Source organism: Oreochromis niloticus, linkage group LG6, assembly GCF_001858045.2.
Source record: "Oreochromis niloticus isolate F11D_XX linkage group LG6, O_niloticus_UMD_NMBU, whole genome shotgun sequence".
NCBI classification, from domain to species: Eukaryota; Metazoa; Chordata; class Actinopteri; order Cichliformes; family Cichlidae; genus Oreochromis; species Oreochromis niloticus.
In genome coordinates, this window is record NC_031971.2 from 36,252,070 (window position 1) to 36,275,022 (window position 22,953).

Consider the following 22,953-nt stretch of genomic DNA (forward strand, 5'->3'; position numbering starts at 1 on the left):
TCCATATCAATTTCATGTATTTTCTTTACACAGCCTTCCAGAATTGCTCTACCTTCCCGATGAACTGAATTAGATCCCCTCGTCCCGGGCACTTTTGGAGGTCACTTATTAGAACCTTTTTCAAAGTACAGACAGTTGCACTGTAGCCAACATTGACAGGAGCCATTGGTGGAGTCCCATCCCACACTGGAGGAATGTACCAGCTCCAATTGTTTAGATCAAACTTGATCACATCCGAGAGCTTATTGATGTTGGCCTTCTTCATTTTATCATCTTTTCCAATCATTTCATTGAGCTGTTCCATCAGCTCTTTACTTCGCTTCAGCTGCTCCAGCGCAGACATGTCATACATGTTTGTATGTACAAAATGACACACTGGCTTCTTCTTGCTAACACCCTTCAGCCTTGCAAAAGCATGAAGCACCATTTCCAGGAGGTCTTTCTCTCTGGAGCTGTCGTTTGAAATACTGACAACTACAACATCACTGAGTGCCACTGCAAGGCTCGCAACTTCTTTGTCACGTTCATGGCTGTGATCATCACGAACCATCCGATGTGGCTTCAGGCCCTCTGTATCAATGAGCATGATGCAGTCACATCCCAGCTCTTTCCTGATATCTTTCCTGACACTGATCAGCTGTATGAATGCCCCTCTGGTACATGTGCCCTTGTTGACAACAAACCTGACCCCAAACATGGTGTTGAGCAAAGTTGATTTACCTGAATTTTCAGCTCCAATGACTGTGATGACCTTAAGCTTGCTACTGGAATTCATGATGTTGTGCAATTCAGTAAGTACCTGGCTGATCCATTTTATTGGGATGTTTGCTGCATCTCCATCAACAAGCTCAAGAGGGAAACCATCAAGCATCATCTGAGCGCACTGTCCAGGAAGCTGTTCGATGTTTTTTCTCTGACGACTGTATTCTGGCAGGCAAGTCACATTATTATACAGCTGCCCACACTCTCTAAAAAAGTGGTCTACTCTTAAAGAGCAACCTGAAATTTGGTTGTCAGTTTCCACAGTTTCTTTTGTTTCCTTGAGAGATTTCTGCCTAAGCTCTTTGTATCGATCCTGGAGAGCTGACAGTTGATGCCTGGACAGGTTATCCAGTTCCATTTCCAGCAATTTGAGAAAATGGTAGCGTTGAACCTCTGAGGATGTCATCCCATGGTGGAAGCGTTCGATTGCAGTTGTCATCTCAAAACTTCGCTGTTTGTTCCTTAGCTCTTTCTCTTTTTGTTTTATGGACTTGCAGTAATTGTCAGGGTTATTGTTTCCAACTTTACGCAGCCTCCAGCACTCAGTTTCCACCCATGAAATTGCTTTCCAGATGTTTCCCTGATAAGGCAGTTGCTTGTCTTTGAATTCAGAGATGTTAATTACCTTTGCAGTGATTTTACTCACATTCTCCCAAGCACTCTGGCATTCATCCCTATCCTCATCAATGAGAATCTGACAACAGTGAGCTGTGTCAGCCAAATCTGCCAATGACACTTTTTTGGTTTGGGGGCTTTCTAGCATTTTAGAGACTGATTCCTGGAGTGCCTTTAGTAGTTCTGTATCAGTCTTTTTAATCTGACTAATATCAGTCATCTTTAAACTTGGGTTCACAGTCAGTTGTTTGAGTCTATAGCTTTTCCCCTGTGTGCTGCTTATCAAAAAGATATTTGCTTCCAGATGTTTTCCTTCCAGATGCTTGAAGTAATTAGTTTCTGATTCATCACAGTAGATGTAAACAGCTGCAGATGTCTGACAGAGGAATGCAAATTGTCTTTCAGAAGCCTTTATATCTCCTCTCAGATTGGTAAAAGCCAATGGTTCTGTGAATTTATCTATCTTCCTGTTCCCACACGGGAGGTACCAGCTGATTTCCACCAGTCCATCTGAAATTCTTCTGGGGACATCACAACATGCCATGCTACGGTTACAAAATGTGTGATGAATCTGCTGATTGTTGCTCAGCAACTTGTTCAACATCTGAGATTTGGACAGAGATGTTTTCCCCAGCCTGACAAACGATACCAAAGGAATATCAGACAGCACAAGTCTTTCATCACAGTATGACTTTAGGAACGCCTGCTGAGAGGGTCTGAAAGTTCGGACAATGTCGCGCATAGACCACAGCATCATTGTGATTTCTCTTGTTTCAGAGTTTGGAAGCAAGAGCGGGACAGCAAACTGACAGAGTGACATTTTCAGGACTAAGTCCTGCTGAAGAGCACTGTCTGAACAAAGAAACAGTGCAGTTACCAAGTCCAAAAGACTGATAGCATTGCACTTGTCCTCATCTTGAGACACACATGTGGCACTTCTAGCATTTGTATTCAGTGACATGAGTTGCTTTAAAAAGGCCTCAGGAACTGCCGTTGCAGATTTTGGTTTCCTCTGTGATCGATCATACTGATTAATCTCCAGGACGGTGCTAAGTGTGAGCTTGGTGTCATACTGGTCTTCCAGTCCAATCTTTGACAGCATCTGCCTTAGACTTGGCTCTGTGAATTAACAAAAGAAACCAATAAGTGTACTAGGGCATTTTTACTGATTATGGTGCATTTATTCTAGTGCTGTCAGCGTTAATCTCGTTAAAATGACGTTAACGCCATAACCGCATTAACACGGCAAATCTCCATTAGCGAGTTATCGCGGATCGCCCCGTGCGTGGGGCTGCATGGCGTCAACGTGTTAGCGCAGTTAGCTCATTAACCCTGCGTTAATGTGGTTATGGCATTAACGCCATTTTAATGAGATTAACGCTGACAGCACTAATTTATTCACAGAGGACGCATGATAACATACTAAGATAGTGAGGGGATCATGGTAAAGCTTTAGTGTGAAGGACTGGTAACCAACACAAAACATATATAATTCTTAACTGCCTTACCTCAACCTCAAGTCAAACTAAAACCTGGCAATTTAATGGCATTTATGTAAAATTAAAACTAGTGAAGCAGAAAGCCTTAATAACAAAACATATTCTTTCTTCCTTCTGCTAATGTTCATTTCCCTTTCTCGAGTGCATACCTTCACCTCTCCAGGTTCTCTTCACCTGCTCCCTTGTCTCACTACAGACCACACTGTTGTCTGCAAACATCGTAGTCCACAGAGACCCCTGCCTGACCTCATCTATCAGTCTGTCCATCACCACTGGAAACACCAATCGCAGCACCACTTTTAACCAGTGTTGGGGAGAAACGGAATACAATACATGTACCGGCATTACATATTTAAAATACAAAATATGAGTAACTGTATTCCGTTACAGTTACCGTTTAAAAAGGTGGTATTCAGAATACAGTTACTTTGTTGAAATAAATGGAGTACACGGCGGATCTTTTCCTGTTTCATATGTTAAGCTCTCCCTCTCTATTTTTGGTAATTCCACGCCGGTGTAAACCCAAACAAAACACGCATTAAGAGGCTCTAATGCCTGTGTCTCAATCTCGCGGCCCATGTTACCACTACTTGCGGCCGCATAATGATGTGAAGAAAGTTTTTTTTTTATTATTATTGTTCAAAAAATTGTTTAATATGAAGGCAACAGGCACAGTATTACAGGCATAGCCCTAAAGAATGTAGCCTTATGGGCAGTGTAGCCCAGTTGTAAGTAAGCTATTAAGACTCGACTGTACACTGTGTTCGTGTTTAACGCCGAAACAATAAGTTCCGTTCGAGCAGCCTTTCAATGCCTCTCTCTGTCTCTCGGTAGCAAAGTTGACACAAACAACAGAGTAAAGGTAGTTTTCAGCTACAAGCCCAACACGGAACGTATTATCCAGAGGTCCCTTTACTACGGTTTGGAGCCGCAGACCTGTTTTATAAATGCGCGGAATAGTTTTCTATACGAGATCGCTGCAAAAAGTGCAGCCTTACCTAATGTCCAGCCTACTGTTACTCATTTTATATTAAGATATAAAAATCTAGTTGGTATTGATATGGCGAGTAACCTGCAGTAATAGTAATAAATCACACAGCAATAGTACATTCATGTAGTTGTAAAAAGCATGATAATATATTAAGTAATCCAAAGTATTCAGAATATGTTACTCTCATTGAGTAACGTAAAGGAATATGTTACAAAATATATTTTGGGCCATGTATTCTGTAATCTGTAGTGGAATACATTTTAAAAGTAACCTCCCAACACTGCTTTTAACTCATCTCTCACTCTTACAGCACACCTCACCACTGTCTCTGCTGTCCTCATGCATCTCCTTCACCACCCTCACATACACATAGTTCCTCTCTTGACAACCTGTCATATACTTTCTCTAGATCCACAAAGACACAGTGAAGCTCCTTCCAACTTTCTCTATACTTCTCCATCAACACAAACATAGCATCTGTAGTGCTCCTTCTCGGCATGAAGCCACACTGCCGCTCACTGATCGTCACCTCTTTTCTTAATCTAGCTTTAGCAGCTCTTTCCCATAGATTCATGGCATCACTCATCACCTTTATTCTTCTGTAGTAAATGCACCTTTGTTCTTGAAAATTGGTATCAGTCAAGTACATTTGTACATGTAATGTGAGAAAATAAATGCTAGCAGTTGTAATTCTTCAAATATATCAAATATGTCTATATAGTTGACATTAAAAAAAATAATTAAAAGGCAATTCATTTAGCATCATCTCACCTGTGCGTGTGCAGATAGAAATTGGCTCGCTGCACCTATCATTCACCACTGTTGAGACAGAGATGGTGTACTTTGTGTCTGGTTCTAAATCAGAGACTTTCTTGCAGTAATCATTGGTGTGTATCACCAGAGGCTCTCTTCCTGGACTTTCAACAGCTATAAGAAATTGTTGAGGAATTCCCTCCATTTTTTCTCCATCCATCCATTTTAAGGACAGAGATGTAGCATCGGAGTGCTCTTTTGTTAAATGCCGAGGGGGTGGCACAACTGCAAGAGAGCAGTGATTATGTTTAATCCAATTAAAATATGAACAGCGAAGCAAATCTAAAAATGATGTGGATTTTCACATTTACCCGTGAAGACAGTTGCAGTGACCCATTCGCTTAATTTGCCATCTTCATCTTCTGTGGCCACGCTGAAGAAATACTGTTGTCCAAGTTCAAGGTTGCTTATTTCTATTTTATGAAAATTTTTGATGACTAAGCGACCTTCCACCTTCTGCGAAGAGCTCCACATGATCCTGAAGCTTCTGGGTCCTTCTAGTCCCTTTGGGCTTCCCCAGCTGAGGACCACAGAGTTTGGCTTCACTGAAGGGAACTGAATCCTACCAGGAGGGGGCACCACTGGAAAATGTCATGTAAAACAAGAAAACATTTTCTTTCCACTGTACTCATTTACCTAACAATAAAAAAGGTACATATTTGAATTCCTTTGATTCCAACATTATTATGATTATTAGCAAAACAAAATTTTTAAATATGGTTAAAAAAAAAAGCATTTCTTGTCTTAAAACCACAGAATGACTCAATAATTTAGTCATTATAAGTTATAATTGATAATGCATTTGTTAATACCTGAAAAAAATGTTTTGCACTTCAAAGTCTGTCTAATTAATTGGCTTTGGAGAGCCATAAATCTCTGAAGATATTGCCAACAGCACACCGCGGCACACTTTTAGCTTTGACCTTTGACTTTAGAGTAAAGTCCAAACACTTTCATAAAACCATTTTAGATGTTTCTATTTCTTTATTGGTCTGCTGTGACATGGTAGCAGTGCGCTCAACTTCAAATCTAAGGTAATGGCACACACTGGTGATTATACGTGTGATTATTTACAGATGGTGACATAAATGCATTTCAGCTATAAGCTGTCAGCAATCAATCCATATATATTAAAAATTATTTTCATCAATGAATGTCATTACTTTCTGTTTTCTGCTTTGAAACTGAACTTTCCAAACAAAATTTGATAGTCTTTTTTCCCTGTATTAATTTCATATAATTTTTTTTTAAATTATATGAAAAGAGGAAAGTGTCAAAACATCATTAAATGGTGAATCTCTCCATTGATTTCTTATTGTAGCCACAGATCATTGTTACTTAGATGCCTTAGTGAATCATTATAGTGTCAGTCACCTTTGTGTGGCATTTCATAGTCCTCGGGTTCTTCATCATCAGACAACTGTAATTAAATAGTGATTGTAAGCAAAATGCAGCACATCAGCGATTATTTCGATATCACCTTTTCACATGACTCACGGCCTGTTGTGTCCTCCATGCCCTGTGCTCAGTGATGTCATGTCCCCTGTGTTTCCCCTCTGCACAAATGCTGCAAATAGACATCTGATCAGTCCTGCAGAAGAAATCCAGAGGCTTTTCATAATGAAGACACCGTTTTCTCTCGACTTCACTGCACACATCTATGAGCTTATGTCTATTCAGGGCATCCACTTTGTAGTGTTGCCGGCCATCCTTCTCACAGAAGGAAACGCTGCAGGTCAGGCAGGTCTTCACAGCAGCAGTTTTGCGACAAATGTCACAGATCACCTGTCTGTTTTCAAACAGAAAAGTAAAAGGTTTATTAGTATTGACATTGCCTTCTTTATCAATGAACTGAAATTCAGCAGTTATCTTACATATTATCGTATATAATAGTCTCAACGTCAGAGTCGAAATCCCTTGATCCACTTGTTTTAGATGATGAGTAACCCGATGTAGACGACTTTGTGGATTCTGCTCTCTCTAGATCATCCTGGTGGAGACTGAAAGGCAAAGGGGGGAGGGGGTTTATTCCAGCCATCTCAAAATTTTGTAATATGAGCAGGAAGAAGTCAATGGAGGTATGTTGCATTACCATCTAAAGTCTCTGACTTTAGGTCTGCGTGACAATGCAATGAATACACTGGATCTACTTTCTACAGTTTATATATTGTGTTTGTAGCTAAGATGGAGAAAACAGGGAAGGCGCTCTATTCACATGTGTTCACTAGTTTGGGGGCATCCCAGACACATTTCTTAAAGGTCAGCAATAAAGAAATCTGTAAGCGGTATAAGCAAATCATATTTAAACTGCTGGGGATAAAGTCTGGCGTACGTTTTGTTGTCCTCAGAAGTTGATTCTGTCTCTTGTTCAAAATAGTCCCAGTCTGGATTCTGCAATCTGAAAGAATAATGACATCATTTGTTAAGCTACTTCTTGTCATGGCTTCACAATTATGAACAAAGTAGGCAAGACTTTCAAGCTTGAACACATTGAAGTACCAAGTTGGAGGGACTTGGTTACCAAGATGGCTTTACTCAACAACTTTGAGGGTTGGATCTTTTTTATGCTTTCCACTGTCAAAATTGAATTTACACATGAGCAGATTGAGCTGGGTACTCCTAGCTTTAGCAAACGTATGTGTCAGTTGTTCTTAAATGGATGGAATTTTCAGTTAACGTTTTGGTGGCTACTCAAACCTGATTTTAACAACAACCTGCTTTAAAAAGTTTAAAAAGCTTCAAATAAAACTAGCCAGATTTGACTGTCTTACTGGTTTTGGGGTTGGTCATCAATGAAAGTCCTCTTCGGCAAACATGGAGAATATTTAGCCTCCTCAATGATATTAAAAGTCTGCACTGGATATACAGCAGCTGTAGGCCCCATTAAGTTTAACCTGAAAAATCATTGCAAAGAGCAAATGTTATGCATGCATTTAGTTAATAAACAGATGTGTGGCATGCTGTCTAATATATTTTAATTTTTAAAACATACTTGGGAAGACTCGCAACACCAGTCATATGTCCACCCCAATATTTTGGCATCCCATATACTTTTCTGAAAGACACCAACAAGACTAGGACATTGAAGCTTTATTTGGCCCTTTTATTAGCAAAACTACAAGGATAAAAGCTTACATTTCACCCATTCCAGCTAGACACAGTTGATTTTAATAAAATTGTAACTTATGAAGGTTTAACCACAGAAAGAAATTTTATAAAAATCTGATATATATTACTGTTTTACTGTAAAACAAATTCAACAAGCTTTCTATAGGGCTTCTGTACTGCAAATAATAAAAAAAAAGTTTAAAAAAAGAACTAGAATCTTGCAGTTATGGGAACCATAATGTCAGACATTTGAGTCTAAAATCCACCATCAAAGATGAAAAAACAATAGAAGAATTGTGAATAAATCGGCCTTACTGATCTTTCCTAAAATGGAGAGGTACATCTTTGGAAGAACTATCTGAAGCACAGACAGACCCTGGTGTTTCCTCACTGAGAAAAAGATAAATAAATTGCATTTCTCTTAAACAGATGACAAAAAATTAAAAATACTCAGTCAGCAGATTTCATCCATTTTTTTAAAAATCCAGCAAAACTAACAACATCACTGAGTTTGCATTTAAAGTTACATGAGGCATCCTTTAAAATATTATGCTAACCAGTCTAAAATCCACCAGTAATAAATTAATACATACTACAACTAATATTACAACTAATACTAATCAACATCATCACCACCATAAAATAATAAATAAGAGAGAAAATTAACCATCAAAGATGAAAAAATAATAAAATCTGTCTTACAGATGTTTCTTGAAATGGAGAGGTACGTCTTTGGAGGAGCTCATTGACTGACAGTCAGATTGGTGTTCATTTTTAGACCATTGTGTCTTTTCACTGTGTAGAAAGAAGGATTTAGTGAGAAACCAAAACAACTTTTAAAATGTGTATTTCTGAAGAATAGTAAGGTTTGCCACAGTAGGGTGCTCAAAGGTAGATCTTACAGATGTTTCCTGAAATGGAGAGGTACGTCTTTGGAGGAACTCTCTGACGGACAGACAGAGTGTGCAGACCCCGGTGTTTTCTCACTGAGAAAAAAGTAACAATAAATTGTATGTCTTTTAAACAGCTGAGACATCTAAGGGAAGATGATACCATTTTTGAATCTCTAACAAAACTAACAACATCACTGAGTTTACATTCAAAGTTACATAAGGCATCCTTTAAAATATCAGGCATGCCAGCCTAAATCCACTATCAATGCTAAAAAATCAATATAAATAGAATAATTAAGTCATACTAGTACTACTAGTTATAATAATAATAATAATAATAATAAAAGCAGAAGAAGAAGAAAGAGAAAATTCACCATCAAAGATGAAAAAATAATAAAATAAATCTTACAGATGTTTCTTGAAATGGAGAGGTACATCTTTGGAAGAGCTCACTGACTGACAGTCAGATTGGTGTTCATTTTTAGACCACTGTATCTTTTTACTGTGTAGAAAGAAGGATTTAGTGAAAAAAAAAACATCCTTTAAAATGTGTATTTTTAAAGAATGGGAAGGCTTGCTACAGTAGGGTGCTCAAAGGTAGATCTTACAGATGTTTCCTGAAATGGAGAGGTATGTCTTTGGAGGAACTCTGTGACGCACAGACAGAGTGTGCAGGCTTCGGTGTTTTCCCACTGAGAAAACATCACAAAATCCATGAATGTAAAAATTTAATTAATGATTCCATGATATGATAATACACAAATCTCTCCACGCATGGGCCTACTTGATATGTGTATTACATGTAAATGGAAGTTAATGAGTCTTTATCAAAGCTCTGAGTTGAACTGACAAAGCAGAGTACAGTTCCTTAAACTGCATCATGCTTAAATGAGATGCTGAGATCTTACTGAAGCCTGAGGAATGCATATTGGTAGGCAGGATGTGTCTACCTACTATTTTGAGTCTTTTTTGCTAAGATAAGCTAAATGGCTGTCACATTTAGCACGCGGCTAGCAATCTTTTCACCTTAGCATTGTCAAAAAAGCAAGAAAATAAAATGGTGTTTACATATGAAAATATCCCTTAATACTTTTTTAATGTGTAAGTGAGCATGTTGCTGTTTAATTTTGAAACTCCGCACCAAAACCTTCACAGGACTTTAGCCTCGGTGTCTTCAGTCTGAGTTTATGAAACCTTGGCTTCTTTTTCACACACTGCAGCTATTTTGAATGTTATCAGGTTGAGTGTCCTCCAACATTATTATCAGTGCCAGCAATATTACTGTACTACTATAGTTGGCCCTTCCTGCGCCTTCTGGTTCACTAAGTAGGCCATTAATCCTGATAGCAGCATTTCATGGAGCATGTTTTGTTTCAAAATACATTTGCAAGGTTTATGCCTGGTGTCCAGTTATTTTCACTGCCTGACTGGGTCTTATCAGTCTCTGCCCATCCTTTGCCACAACTCTATCACATGAATCTTTTCCTGTAAGGAAATGAAGATATTAGCCTTGACTGGAAATTATATAACAGATGTAACCTGACTTAAGGTCTATGATAGAATTTCTTTCTGGAGTTTTTTCTGGAGTTAATGTCTCTATTTTATCATGTTCATGTACAGGAGGCATGACTAGTGTGTGTTCCTTCACGGGCGAATTGTATGGATTGAAAATGATTCTGTAAAGAGATCATTTTCATTTTTAAATCAAACCATGTCAGTGTGAATGTAGCCAGAAAACTGAAATAGCAGAAGAGTAGAGATTTGTCAGTCATAGCATAAATCATTTGCTGGATTTTCACACAGGAGACTTGGCTTTATAATCGAATGTAGACTCGTTTTGTGTTTTTTCATCTTCTTTTTCTTTTGGTTTTGTTTTGGGGGTTTTTCATTCTGCATTCACTTTCAATTTTTTAATTTTTAGTTTCTGTTTGGGTTTATGCACTTGGATATTTTGGGCATCAGAAGATGATGTTTTGCATTACATTTCTCAGACAATACCTGTGTTTTCATGCCTGGATGGGTTTATTAAACCACTTTGCCGTTATGCTGGGCTGGAGGACACCTGAAAAGATTTTATGTGCACTCATTCACTACCTTGAGGTGTCAAAATAATCAAACTTTCTATTGACCATTCATCTGAAGCATAATCATGGGAGTAGCAAGCACAGACTTAAGGCATGTAATGGGTTACTAAGGTTTGAAACAGATGGTTAAATACAACTAACAACTTGCAGCCTCTTCCAGTAAGTCACCATGTAATTGACATATCTCTATATTTTTTCAGTAGCACTGTCATTTGGAAGATCTTCTCACCTTTTGCTCTTGTTGCTACAGCCAGACGATATTCCTGTCAATTCTTCATCACTGAATTTAGACACAAGGCTCTTCACTCTGACCCTTAAAAGTATCAAAACAGTATTCTGTAAATCTGCTTCATTCTTTGTCCTTGAAGAGCAAATCTTACTTACTAGATTTTGAGAACAAAAAGTACAAAAAAGGATCCCTACCTTGCATCATCGTTCTCCGAAGACTCCATATGTTTTTCTGATTTTCTGATTAAATCTTACACCATCCTCTTTTGGACAATACTGCTACTACTGGGCCATAGACGATGAGTACCAACCTGCAGATGTAATTAAAAACCACATATCAAGTATCAAATCCTAAAGTGATGCTGAGTGATCTAATAAACATATGGTTGTATTCTGATTTCAGTGCATAATGTTAGACACACTGGGGTAAATTTCACAATTTCAGGGGTTATAAAAACTGAAAAAACTGTAAACAGCTGTAAATTATGTTGCCCACAATGCCTTTAACTTTAAAGTTTAATGTGATTGCAAAATTAGAGCAAAATTAAAGCTATTTCTTGTATTTTGTAAACTTTGTAATATATAATAACTATTACTGTTATTTTCTTGGCACAACTGTAACCACATAATTTCCTTAGGGATTAATAAATTATTCAGATTCTGATTCTGTTTAATTTATAAGACATAATAATTTCTCATTATAATAATAAAGTACTGATTTTAAACAAAGTTTTACAAAGTTTTTTAAAATGTTAATTCTAATAACTACTGTCACTTTCAAAGTCAGAGGAAAAATAGGTAATGGTATAATACAAAAACCTAAAATCTGGACGCACTATAAAAGAAAGAAAGTAAATATTAATCCTCTGAGGTCTACGTGTCATCAGTAACAGGACCAGCCCTAATCCTAACTGAAGCCCTATGATAATATATCACTTCTGTTTTTATTAACTTATTCTCTTAAGTCTTAACAATCAGGGAGCAAATAAAATTATTAGTCTAACTGACAGGCATCAAAAACTATTAACTATTTTAAACCAGAAAAGTCAGTCTGCCTTTCTTAGAAATAAAGCATCATCAAGTGTGATGATTTCAGCTTTAGAGGGTTAGAAAGAGTTACAATTTTGGAGAAGAAGAGTTTGGTAGGTATGCAAAGAGCGATGGATTCAAGGTAAAAAAAAATAAATAAAAAAAAAAGCAGGACAAAAGGAACACCTTGATAATAATTTGTGTGGCCCATGAAGGACAGATGATACAGTAAAAATCAGCACATAATTATGACCAAACTTTATTTTTCAAGTCACCATAGCTGGCTAAACTTTCCTGAACTTAGCAAATATAGAGTTTCAGTTAATGGTACGTCACTAATTTGTCAAAAACTAAACTAGCAAGCGTACCGAAATGGCAGTTACCAACAAAAAACACCATTCTCTCAATAAAAACATTAGAAACATTATACTTGTTTTTGATGATTTGCTGGAATCTTAATTAGGCACTCTCTCAACAGCACTTTGAGAATCCTTGCACTTGACTAAATTTTTAAATTTCTACTTATAAAGGCTCACAGAAAATCTATATATCACGAAAGGCAGAAGTTAAATATTACATGATAGTATGTGTAGCTACTTGGACAGTCCTTTCAGGTCAGGAAACTTTTGAAGGTCAGGAAATCTGCCATCGTAGAACTTTTTTGAATGTCGCCTGCACTGTCAGACTATTATTTCAAAACTTGAGAAATTTGATGTAGAATAAAAATGATATAACTGAAACCCATCTGTATTTACATTCCTCATCAACTGTCCACTTAGACAATGGTAAACCTACTCTAAAGTGTTTTGGACCTTTTTTGACTTGTATGTGGAAGTAAAATTACTTACCTGAAAGAGTCTCCTGGAGATCCAATACTCAGACAAACCCAGAGTCCACTGTAGTGAGCGGGAGGTGAGAGAGTTAAAAGGGTGGAGACTGAATTGCACAATATGACTTACATAATATGACAGTATAAAATGACTGACAAAGTTACTGGACTCTCATTCTCATATATTTAATAATTAACCTGTTCACATGCTAGCATGCTATATGGTTTGGATTTATGATTAGTTAAGACCTTGTGTCAAAAAAGACGTATTCATACTTTTGTGAATGTGCCCTCTTGCAAACTGCATTTCAACAGACTTTGAAGGAAAAAAATAAATTAAACGGGCTCATAAAAGTTTTATTTTAGTAATCCAACCACAACTAAGGTCTTAAAAACACAGATTACAGCCAGATTCAAGGATTCATTAGGTGAATGATCCTGTACAAGGAGGCACAGAGAACAGGATGGAGCACATATCACAGGGAGAGGTGGCGTTACTAATAACTCTCTCAGTCAATCACATCCCTCGACTCCTTGCTCTGAAGCAGTTGTTCCCATCCAATGTAAATATTCAGTTAGACCCACAGGTTTTTTGACAGCTCAAGACAATGAAATGAGTCAAAAAACTGAATTTCTGCAAGATAACAGGGACTTGGTGAATGTATTTACATTCATCAAGTCCCTGTTAGTATGAACTACATTACCCAGGAGGCTTTATTTAGTAATGGACTACAGTGTCCAGCAGCCTTTGTGCAGTCATGGGAGTGGCTCCTGAGCTCGGCCTGACTTTGCTCCTTGGCTGAGGATATGAGAGGGTTGCTGGGAACAGAAGGGAGTAGCCCATCACGTGTTTGTTATGACTGGTGTCCATCACATAAACGTGAGTCCATGTTCCATGTATAAGATGCTTCACACTCCACTTTGATCCATATTGGTTCTAGCTAGTGATGGGCAAAGCGAGGCACTGAAACATTCGAAGCATTTGTGTGTGTGAATTGTATCAATTGTATCAAGGCAATCTGAAGCCCATCTCCACAGTGACACCTGCTGGCCAGGTCTTGATATCGTCGCATCTTGATAAGGCTGTTTAACAGTGATGCAGACATGTCCTGCACAGTTCCAAACAAAACTACTTATTACACCAGACTGTCAATAATGATGATAAACACATGGTTTGGAGAAATCTTTGCATAAACAAGACAAGAAAAATATTGACATTAACGCTAGAAGCATTAGGTTTTAATTCTAATTAATTTAAAATATATATTTAATAAAAAAGATTAAATGTGTGTTGTTCTCCTTATAAAAAAGGGTGACATTTATTATATTTTCACGTGCCATTTCTGACCAATTGTAACAGTCCATGTCACGCACGTTCCCCAGTACATTTCTGAATCATCCTCTGCTGAGCGATCTCTGAACCATGACAAAACTTTCATTAACTTTACACTGCTGTGGATGCTGTATCTTGTAGCACTGGCATGAACCTGCAAGCCTCCTGTTTATGAGATATTCACACCAGAGGTGTCAGGAGGAATAGAAAAGGAACAGAAAAAAGTTATTTGACATGGTACTTGTTCGCCTGTAATTCATGAATATGTTTTTCTGACATATTCTTTATGGCAACACCTAATGTGAATAACAGGTTATAGTGAGAATGACGTCAGCTGATGCAGCAAATAACAGTTTTTTGTTGAAAGCAGAAAAAACTAGAAACCAGAAGGAGTCAGAGCTAAAAACTCCCCATGTTATATTTTCTCAATGAATGCATAGAGGAGCTTTTTATTGAGATATTTTAATTTACAGCACAGCATGTTGCTCTCCCTCTCCTCATATGAGTGAATGAAGCTCACCCACCAATCTTTGTTTTTCCCACTTTCTTTCATCTATGTGACAGTCATTCAATCATTCGAATAATATATTTACATATTATTTATATATCTATATATAATATTCATTTAATTACACTTTTGATTTCAGTGTTTAAATAATTGGATAGTAATAATATAATATCTTATAATATATTATTATATATAATAACTGGATATTATTCTTCACAATCCACAGTGAAAATAATTTATGAGAGCGAGGGCATTCTTTTCTTTTGCGCATGCAAATGTAATAAATAGATATGGTAGTATCAAAAACATTCATTCAGTAATTACTCATCCAAATCACTCTTGCTGATAAAAAAAAAAACTGTGAATCATTGCACCTGGCAATAATTAGAAGCAACAGGTACACCCTGGACAGGGCACCAGTCTTTCGCAGGGCTAACACATGGACGCAGACAAACATTCACACCTGCATTCACACCTATGGCCAATTTAGAGTTTCCAGTTAATCTATCCCCACTAACTGCATGTCTTTGGACAGTGGAAGGAAGCCGGAGTACCCAGAGAGAACCCACACAAATACAGGGAGAACATGTTAAGTCCACAGAGACAGAAAGACCCCGGCCTGATGGTGGAATTGAACTCAGGACATTCTTGCTATGAGGCAACAGTGCTAACCAAGTGCTTTGAGCCTTTTTTATTTAATTAATGTATGCATATTTAAACTACAATTTTATTATCTGAGACCACTAATGAAGATACTTGTGTTATGCAATATGTGTGAAGCACTTAATTACAATTAATAGTACACTCTTAACAATTTTAGTGAAAAGTTTAATTTCTCAAAGAATTTTATATGAATTTATGAATGTCTCATTCTCTGTTGTCCCATTTTGTCCCCTATTTAATAACAGCATACACTGCAGATGTAAGTTTTTGTAGAACCTGATAACGTATGCTATCCCATCATGACTGAGATCACCAGGAGCTTGTATGATAGCAGCTAAGTTATTCCTTTATTATGTGAACATTCTGCTTGTCCTCCCATCATGTCCTTTTAAAAAGGTGGGAAACACTGGGATTAAATTAAAATTTGACTATCCACTAACGGTGAACTTATAATCAGTCCCACGCATGTTCATATGCATAAGACTGATAATAACTGATAAAGGCTATTCACAGGGGTGTTGACATTCAAAACAGGTGGTCTGGGGTTCAAGCTATTATTCCAGCTATTATTCCCTATTAAAAACTTTACGTTTTGTTTGAAATTTCCTGCCTCCTGCATTATGGGTCCATTAATGCACACTCCACAGAGCTACATTGTGTCTGATGTTGCTTTTAGCTCAGTCAGCCAAGCATGATGTGTTGCTCTTCTGATGGTGTGGTCACTTTTGGTCAGTCTGACTGTGCTTTATGTGCAACCTAATTCAGTTTCCACAGATTGTTTAAAGGTCCATGTGCAGCCCTGTTAGTAACCTTTAGCATAGCCATGACTTGACACTGAAAGAGCCTCTTGTCTTTGTATAGCATTTTGACTTTGACACTTTAATTCAGTGTCAATGTTTCCCACTGTCACAGTGTTTCATAGTAGTCAAAGTTCTGGAAACTTGATGGGTAGCTGTATTTGTAATAGCTGGCTGCAAGATTTTATATTTGGACAAGCTTCAGAGATTATGATCAAATCTACCTGAGTGTCACCTGAGTTTTAATGAAGGAACAGAAGTCAAGGAAATCAGACCTATAGTTTGCTGGATGTAAAACACTGCATATTTCCTTTATTCTACATTTGATGTGTGTTTGAAAATGTGTCTAAATCCTCAAATTGTTTGATTATTTCCAGGTTTATATACAAACATGACAGGTATTACACTTAAAAGATATTACAATGAGGCTTTCTGAGTGTATTACAGAGGTTATAACACAGAATACCAATGATATTATGTGTCTTATAGTATTATAAAGAAGTGCAGTAAATGAGTGTGAGGTGGAGACTTTGTATTGGAGCTCTGGGAGGGTTGGTGTCAGTCTACACAGAGCTGCTCCCACACAGCAGTATGGCCAAACTAAGAACTCACCACCTACTTGTATGAGTGGGTGGAGAAGTAGAGATAGACAGACAGATGGATGAAACAGACACACATAGAGAGACTGTGTGTGTCTCACACTTTTACTGTGCATAATAAAAAATCCTAATGGGGTCCTTCAAACCCATGTTGGACAAGCATCCGGTCCAACTTGGGGTATGTCAAGAGAACACTTTTTAGGAAAATAACAACCAAAGAAGTCATGCACATGTCACAATTTTATATAAATTTACATTGTTAAAATTATAACTACACTCTGCATTGTTTTGTATATGGTATTTGAACAAATGTCTATAGCACGACATGCATCGATAGATATGCTGTTTAAAAATGTAAGAATTTCCCTGTTACACAGACAGCCTGCCTGTCAACCCCAGAATAATTGTCAGAAATTTAGTCACAGAACAGATGGAGCTCAACTGTTGAAGAGCACAGCCACATGTAGGATGGAAAAAAAACTGTGAATAAATGCCAACTAACAAGATAGTGGGAAAAGCAACAGACAAGGTTATGTTTGTGAGGCTGTGTAAGTGTGAGTTTAAGTGTGATTGCTGGGGTTTTCTCCAGGATATTGTCGGGTCTTTACCTTGCAGTATAAAGTCCTTTGAGGCAACTGTTGTTGTGATTTGGCCTAAATTGAACTGAACATTTACAGACACTGTAACTGAACTCAGCTGTAAAACTAGCAGATTCAAAATAGACCAAATCAAAGCAGCAGGTTGAGAATTTATTTGGTCAAACTTTAAAATGCTCCTTTAGGAGTTCCTGAAAACCAGGTCTGTAACACTCTGTGACAAGTAAACTGATCCGTATGTGTAAACTTAGTCAACAACCTCTTAAGTGTTTTACAATTTTGTCTCATATGTTGGCTGTACACTGTGTGTGGTCTTTTTAACAATCACAGGCATGCAGGATTCTTTACAGTGAAATCTACAGACTTCTGTTATCTAGTGTGTGAAATCTTCCCCAGCAATATGGTAAAAAGCATAAACATGGCACTGTAAATGAAATGCATCATGAGCGGAAAGATGATAAATAATTATAAATAAACCAGTCGAACGGTGGAGTAGTGGTTAGTACTGTTGCCTCACAGCAAAAAGATCCTGAGTTCACCAGGCCTTTTAGTGTGTTTGCATGTTCTGCTTGTGTTTGTGTGGGTTCTCTCTAGGTACTCCGGGTTCCTCCAACAGTCCAAAGACATGCAGTTAGTGGGAATAGGTTAATTTGTGATTCTTAATTGTCCATAGGTGTCTGTGAATAGTGTCTGTCTCTCTGTTAGCCCTGCAACAGACTGGCGACCTGTGCAGGGTAAACCCGGCCTCTCGCCCTGTAGCTGGGATGGCCTCCAGCCCCCCCCCCCCCCCCCCGCAATCCTGAAGATAACCAGAAGAGAATGGATAGATAGATAAATCATTTTTAAAAGTAGTTAAAGAGTAAAGATAAGCTATATCTACACTATATACAAGACTGAGAGACAACTCCTGCAAATGTAAAAAGTAGCCTGGAGAGAAATGAGTAGGATCTCTTGTGTGGGACTGCAAGGCCAAATGGTAGAAGCGATTCAGGCAGAAATGTAACAGACCCATCCTCTTGTAACACCGTTTTATTTCTTAGTGATGTAGAAGCGTATCCTCTGATGGGCTCAAAGAACAAAAATTTTGTGGAGCACATGTATTAGCATTCACTAGTGCCAGAAAGGACTGTTGACATGGAAAAAAATGAGGGAGAAGGTACTTAAACCAACACGGGCTAATATGGTTGCAAAAGTTAATTCTACTAAAAGTTTTCAGAATGAAAAATGCAAAGCAGACAAAGCTGATGGGAATGTGTTGGCTGTACCTCCCTCTAGTGGACCGTTATTGTTAAACACTGAAATAGTCTGAGCTGTCACACCACCGCTTCCCTTTTTTCCCTACTTTAACACATTCATTCCTCAAACTGACTGTTATCCTACCCTAATGTTCAAATTCAAATTCAAATTCAAATTTTATTGAATGTTTATAGCTTGATTCTGCCAATTCCACTACATCGGTGAAACAGGAAACCACCGTGACCACAGAGGTTTCAGCACATGTCACCCTTGACTATACTCTTGCTAACAAATGAAACAGGGAGTTGTATGTAAAAACACAGCTTGATGTCAAAAACTACAAGGTCATAACAAGTCTTTGAATATAATTTCTGTAAAAAGTAGTGCAGGCTGTGTTATTTAATTTGCTTGGATTAATATCTAAATGAAAGAGCAAGATGAAAATCACATTTTATTTAATTGTAATAATGAAAGCAAAAACTGAATGGTGGTAAATTAATATATCCATAATTACACAGCATTTAATTTGGTACCATTTCCCAGTCACAAAAAATCACTGATAAGCAAGTACAGCATAATTAAATGATAATAATATAACTGATTATAACAGTACAAGTCTTTGTAAAGGCATTCATTAATCAATGTACTAAATGGTCATGACAGTAAAATGATTTCATGCAAACTAGCATATGGGCAAGTTACATGTTTCAAATTAATTGTACCTTCAAAAATATCTGTTGGCAAGTGACAGATACTGTGTCCCCATCAGAGTCAGGAATAAGATGATAAACAGTATACGCAGATATTTTTGGAGTCCCTTTTGGGTCACTCATTCAACAAGCTACATCAATCTGTATTTGCTCCAACAGATGACGTTTGAATAAATTGGTGAGTTGTAAAACATACTATTATAATCCTTTATATGTTTCTATTCTTACATTACATGATGTTCATTGGTAACAGTAAGTATCACCTAACGCATTCTGGAAAAACTACATCTCACAGATCCAGTTTTGTTCAACATTACAGTTCTCATCATTCCAATCACCGATGCCTGATGTGCGGTGCCAAAACTCCACACAGTCTTGGTTTCTCCCATCATAGCTGTTGGGCTGGCCTTTACCCCAAAACCTACAGGAGATGGGGAAATATCAAAGTGAGAATAAAAATGTCCTTGGATAAGCAGAACTTTAAAAAAAACAAAAAAACATATAGATTAAATTTCCTACGTTAAGGTCAATGGAGTTCCATCCACCCATTTCCACTGGCCCTCTACTCCTTCATCAGTCAGTCCAATCCAGACTTCTTTGTCACTGCTATACAAGCCATTGATGAAGGTCTATTAAAAAAGAGACATGCAAGTTACAGCAAATGTTTGTCATAAAAAAGGATCAATTCAGTTGTATTTATACAGCACCAAATCACAACAATCAAGGCACTTTAAATTCTAAGTTAGACCCTACAGTAATACATACAGAGAAAAACCCAACAATCACATGACCCCCTATGAGCAAGCACCCCGGCGACAGCAGGAAGGAAAAACTCCCTTTTAACAGGGAGGGGCAGCCTTTGCCATTTATCTCATAATGATTACGGTATGTCAATATGTTAGTTTTATGAAAATCATTTTATTTCACACTTCCTAAATCAAAAAGTGACTGAATAAAAAAAAACTTTCAGCAGCTGAAATTCATAGCATGTGTTGTCAGTTGATGTATTGGTGAAAATGGGGAGGAAAAAAAGCTTAGTTCAACTTTAAGAAAAGAAAATGACTTCAAATACTATATATGGAGAGAAGACAAATGTAAACAAACCATTTCCTCTTGGCTTTTTATTATTGCCAGGTCTGCTCCTCTATTCTGGCAGTCAGCTCTGCTCCCTTCCCACGTTTTTTTGCTAACTGAAGTGAAGTAGCAGCTGTGCTCAAACTTCTTCCAGCCAGTGGGGCATATCTTCTCTGTAATTTACAATTTTTGTTGATCAATAACAAAAACTCTGGTGGGGAAAAAAGAGATGTTTGATAGCAGTCTTCTTTTTGCTTACCTTGCATTGTTGCATTCAGTCTGTTAATTTCCTCCAACAGCTTTACTCTCTCAGCAGTCAGGTTTTCATTATTCACCTTCAGCAGGTCTCTTTCTGATGTTACATTCTGAAAATTGCTTTGAAGAGCATTTTTTTCCTTAACCAATGAGTCATAATTAGCCCGCAGGACATTTTCTGCTTTTTTGATTACATTGTAGGTAGACTGAAGACGCTCAAGTTGTACAGTCAGATTTTGGTGACCTTTTGCTAACTTGTCCTTCTCACTTGTAGAGAAGTTGTAGCTATCTTGCAGATTTTCCACTGTCTTAATCAAGTCGTTGTAACTATTCTGCAGCTGCTCTCTTGATCTGGTTACATTGTTGAATTTGTTCTGTAAGTTGTTCCTCTCTTTGGTCACAGAGTCATAACTGGTCCGCAAGTCATTTCTTTGCTTGAGGACTGAATCATAATTTTTTTGTAGCAAGTCTTTGCCTGTAGTCAAGGCATCATTGCTCAACTGCAGCTGGTTTTTAAGAGTTGTTAGCTTTTTCAAATCTTGGTTTAAAGCAGTGTTATTGTCCTTTAACTGGGCTTGGCTTTCTGTAAGCTGTTGTTTTTCCTCCATCAGTGAATTGTAATTGGTCTGCAACCGTTCTCTGCTGTTAGATAAGTAGTTGTACTTTTCCTGTAAGCGATCATAGCTTATCTGCGTATCCCGTTTCTCTTTTTGCACAGCTTTTATGTTTTGCTGCAGGTTCTGATTCTCCATACTCATGGCTTTTGAGCTGTTCTGATAGTCTCGTTCCACATTTTGATCTGTTGAAGAGGAGTCAGACAGACAGAGGTGAGGACAATCAATTTATTTCACCTTGGTATAAGGAAATGTTAATACTTGACAGACAGAACAAAAAGGTAGACTCACAGTGGATCGTTTGACCTATGACACCAGCCAAGAGGAGTAAACACAGCAACCCCAGGCACACTGTGGCAAGCTTGAAAGGGCTGGTTCTCACTGTATAAACTGAATGACGGATGACAAAAGAGAAGGAGAAACTACAAGTTGGTGAAGTGTGCTAAGGAACTTGTGGTTTTAGAGGGTGGTATTGCAAAATTACACTTAAAAAACATTCATCTTGCATAAAGATGGTTAATTCCTCTTTCAAAATGTACATAATTCAAATATTTTTAATAAAGCAACTTCAACCATATGTGCTATATACAATGACTATTAATGGAATAAATAATACTACGTTCACTGCACCCTAAAAAGTGTTCTGTTTGACTTTAAATACAATATATTCACATGAAGCTTTTTGTGGTCATATAACGGTGTGATTTTGATGAAAGGGCATATATAAGTTAAATATTCATCTTGGTGCATTTTGGTTCCATTGCATTGTGGAAATAATAAAGAGATGAGAGTGCATGGTGATTTTGTGCAGGTACTAGACAAATTGTTGATTTTCTATAAAACTACTGCTTAGCACTAAAAGCACACCTTCAACTACAGGAAGGTTACCATTTCCTCATTGCTCCATTTAGATCAAAATTTGCCATCGGAGCCAAGCATAGAAGTTGAGAGCAGAGTAATGTCATGTTATTGTGATTGCCTTTGAAAAAAAAAGACAGGAAATTTCAAATCAAGGTTCATTACCTGCAGAGTGAAATTTGCTGCCTTCTTCAAAAAACTGCTTGTAGGCAATTTTACTCTCCTCAATGCCATGTGTGGATGCATGGTACTCGACACTCATCCTTGCATGTGCCTTATAAGCTGGAGTCCAATCTGTGAAATCAAAAATATTTTATGTGAAATAGTTTTCACTATAATAAATCCCCTCCCTTTCAAACTATTTACACTAAAATTTAATATTTTAATTTAATATTTTAATAATTTTAAAATAAGGTTAATGATCAATGATCAAATGTATATGCCTAAACTTTAATGAATGCAAAATGTAATTGAAATAATCCTTACCTCCCCTTGCAGATCTAACAAAAACAATGGACGAGCTGGAAATAGAATGATGTGCGTTTTCAGTTTGAAGAGTTTAAAATCTAATCTACTTCCTTTCTTTTTGCTTATAGGGCAAACTTTGGGGGGTATTTTAGGAGGTGGAGCAAGAGCATACCTCTTTCCTGAGTGAGTCAGCTAGAGATGATGGGAAATCAAAAGATAATCTAAAAATCTGTGATGAATTTTAACAGTGCATTGAACAGAACAGAACACAAAGCAATTATGATAAACTTAATATTATAGTGCTTCTGATTTAATACCCACCAATAAACTCGCCAAATATTTGACACCATAGAAAAGTTTTGATCCTGGCTGTCTGAGTTGGAATTTCGCA

The 22,953-nt window shown here is 37.4% G+C and overlaps 2 protein-coding genes across 3 annotated transcripts; both read right to left on the minus strand.

Moving 5' to 3' along the window:
* Window positions 1-8: 8 nt before the first annotated feature.
* On the minus strand, window positions 9-12,916 carry LOC102077594 (up-regulator of cell proliferation-like). 2 transcript variants are annotated; one of them, XM_013273003.3, is made up of 17 exons: window positions 12,871-12,916; window positions 11,189-11,304; window positions 10,995-11,078; window positions 9,290-9,373; window positions 9,091-9,183; window positions 8,691-8,774; window positions 8,491-8,583; window positions 8,104-8,178; window positions 7,673-7,735; window positions 7,452-7,574; window positions 7,013-7,078; window positions 6,555-6,680; window positions 6,178-6,469; window positions 6,055-6,100; window positions 4,992-5,261; window positions 4,639-4,905; window positions 9-2,496 (listed from the first exon to the last, which is right to left on the minus strand). In XM_013273003.3, exons 2-17 carry the CDS (start codon window positions 11,215-11,217, stop codon window positions 26-28), a joined length of 4,266 nt encoding a protein of 1,421 aa, XP_013128457.1. In that variant the 5' UTR covers window positions 11,218-11,304; window positions 12,871-12,916; the 3' UTR covers window positions 9-25. The 2 variants fall into 2 exon arrangements, with proteins under 2 accessions (XP_013128457.1, XP_013128458.1); XM_013273004.3 differs by lacking the exons at window positions 8,491-8,583; window positions 8,691-8,774.
* A 6,105-nt stretch (window positions 12,917-19,021) lies between these two features.
* LOC100706287 (CD209 antigen) lies at window positions 19,022-22,695 on the minus strand. The gene is made up of 7 exons (XM_003447991.5): window positions 22,581-22,695; window positions 22,260-22,388; window positions 21,528-21,626; window positions 20,627-21,421; window positions 20,398-20,540; window positions 19,813-19,922; window positions 19,022-19,714 (listed from the first exon to the last, which is right to left on the minus strand). Exons 2-7 carry the CDS (start codon window positions 22,354-22,356, stop codon window positions 19,576-19,578), a joined length of 1,383 nt encoding a protein of 460 aa, XP_003448039.1. The 5' UTR covers window positions 22,357-22,388; window positions 22,581-22,695; the 3' UTR covers window positions 19,022-19,575.
* Between the last annotated feature and the right edge of the window lie 258 nt (window positions 22,696-22,953).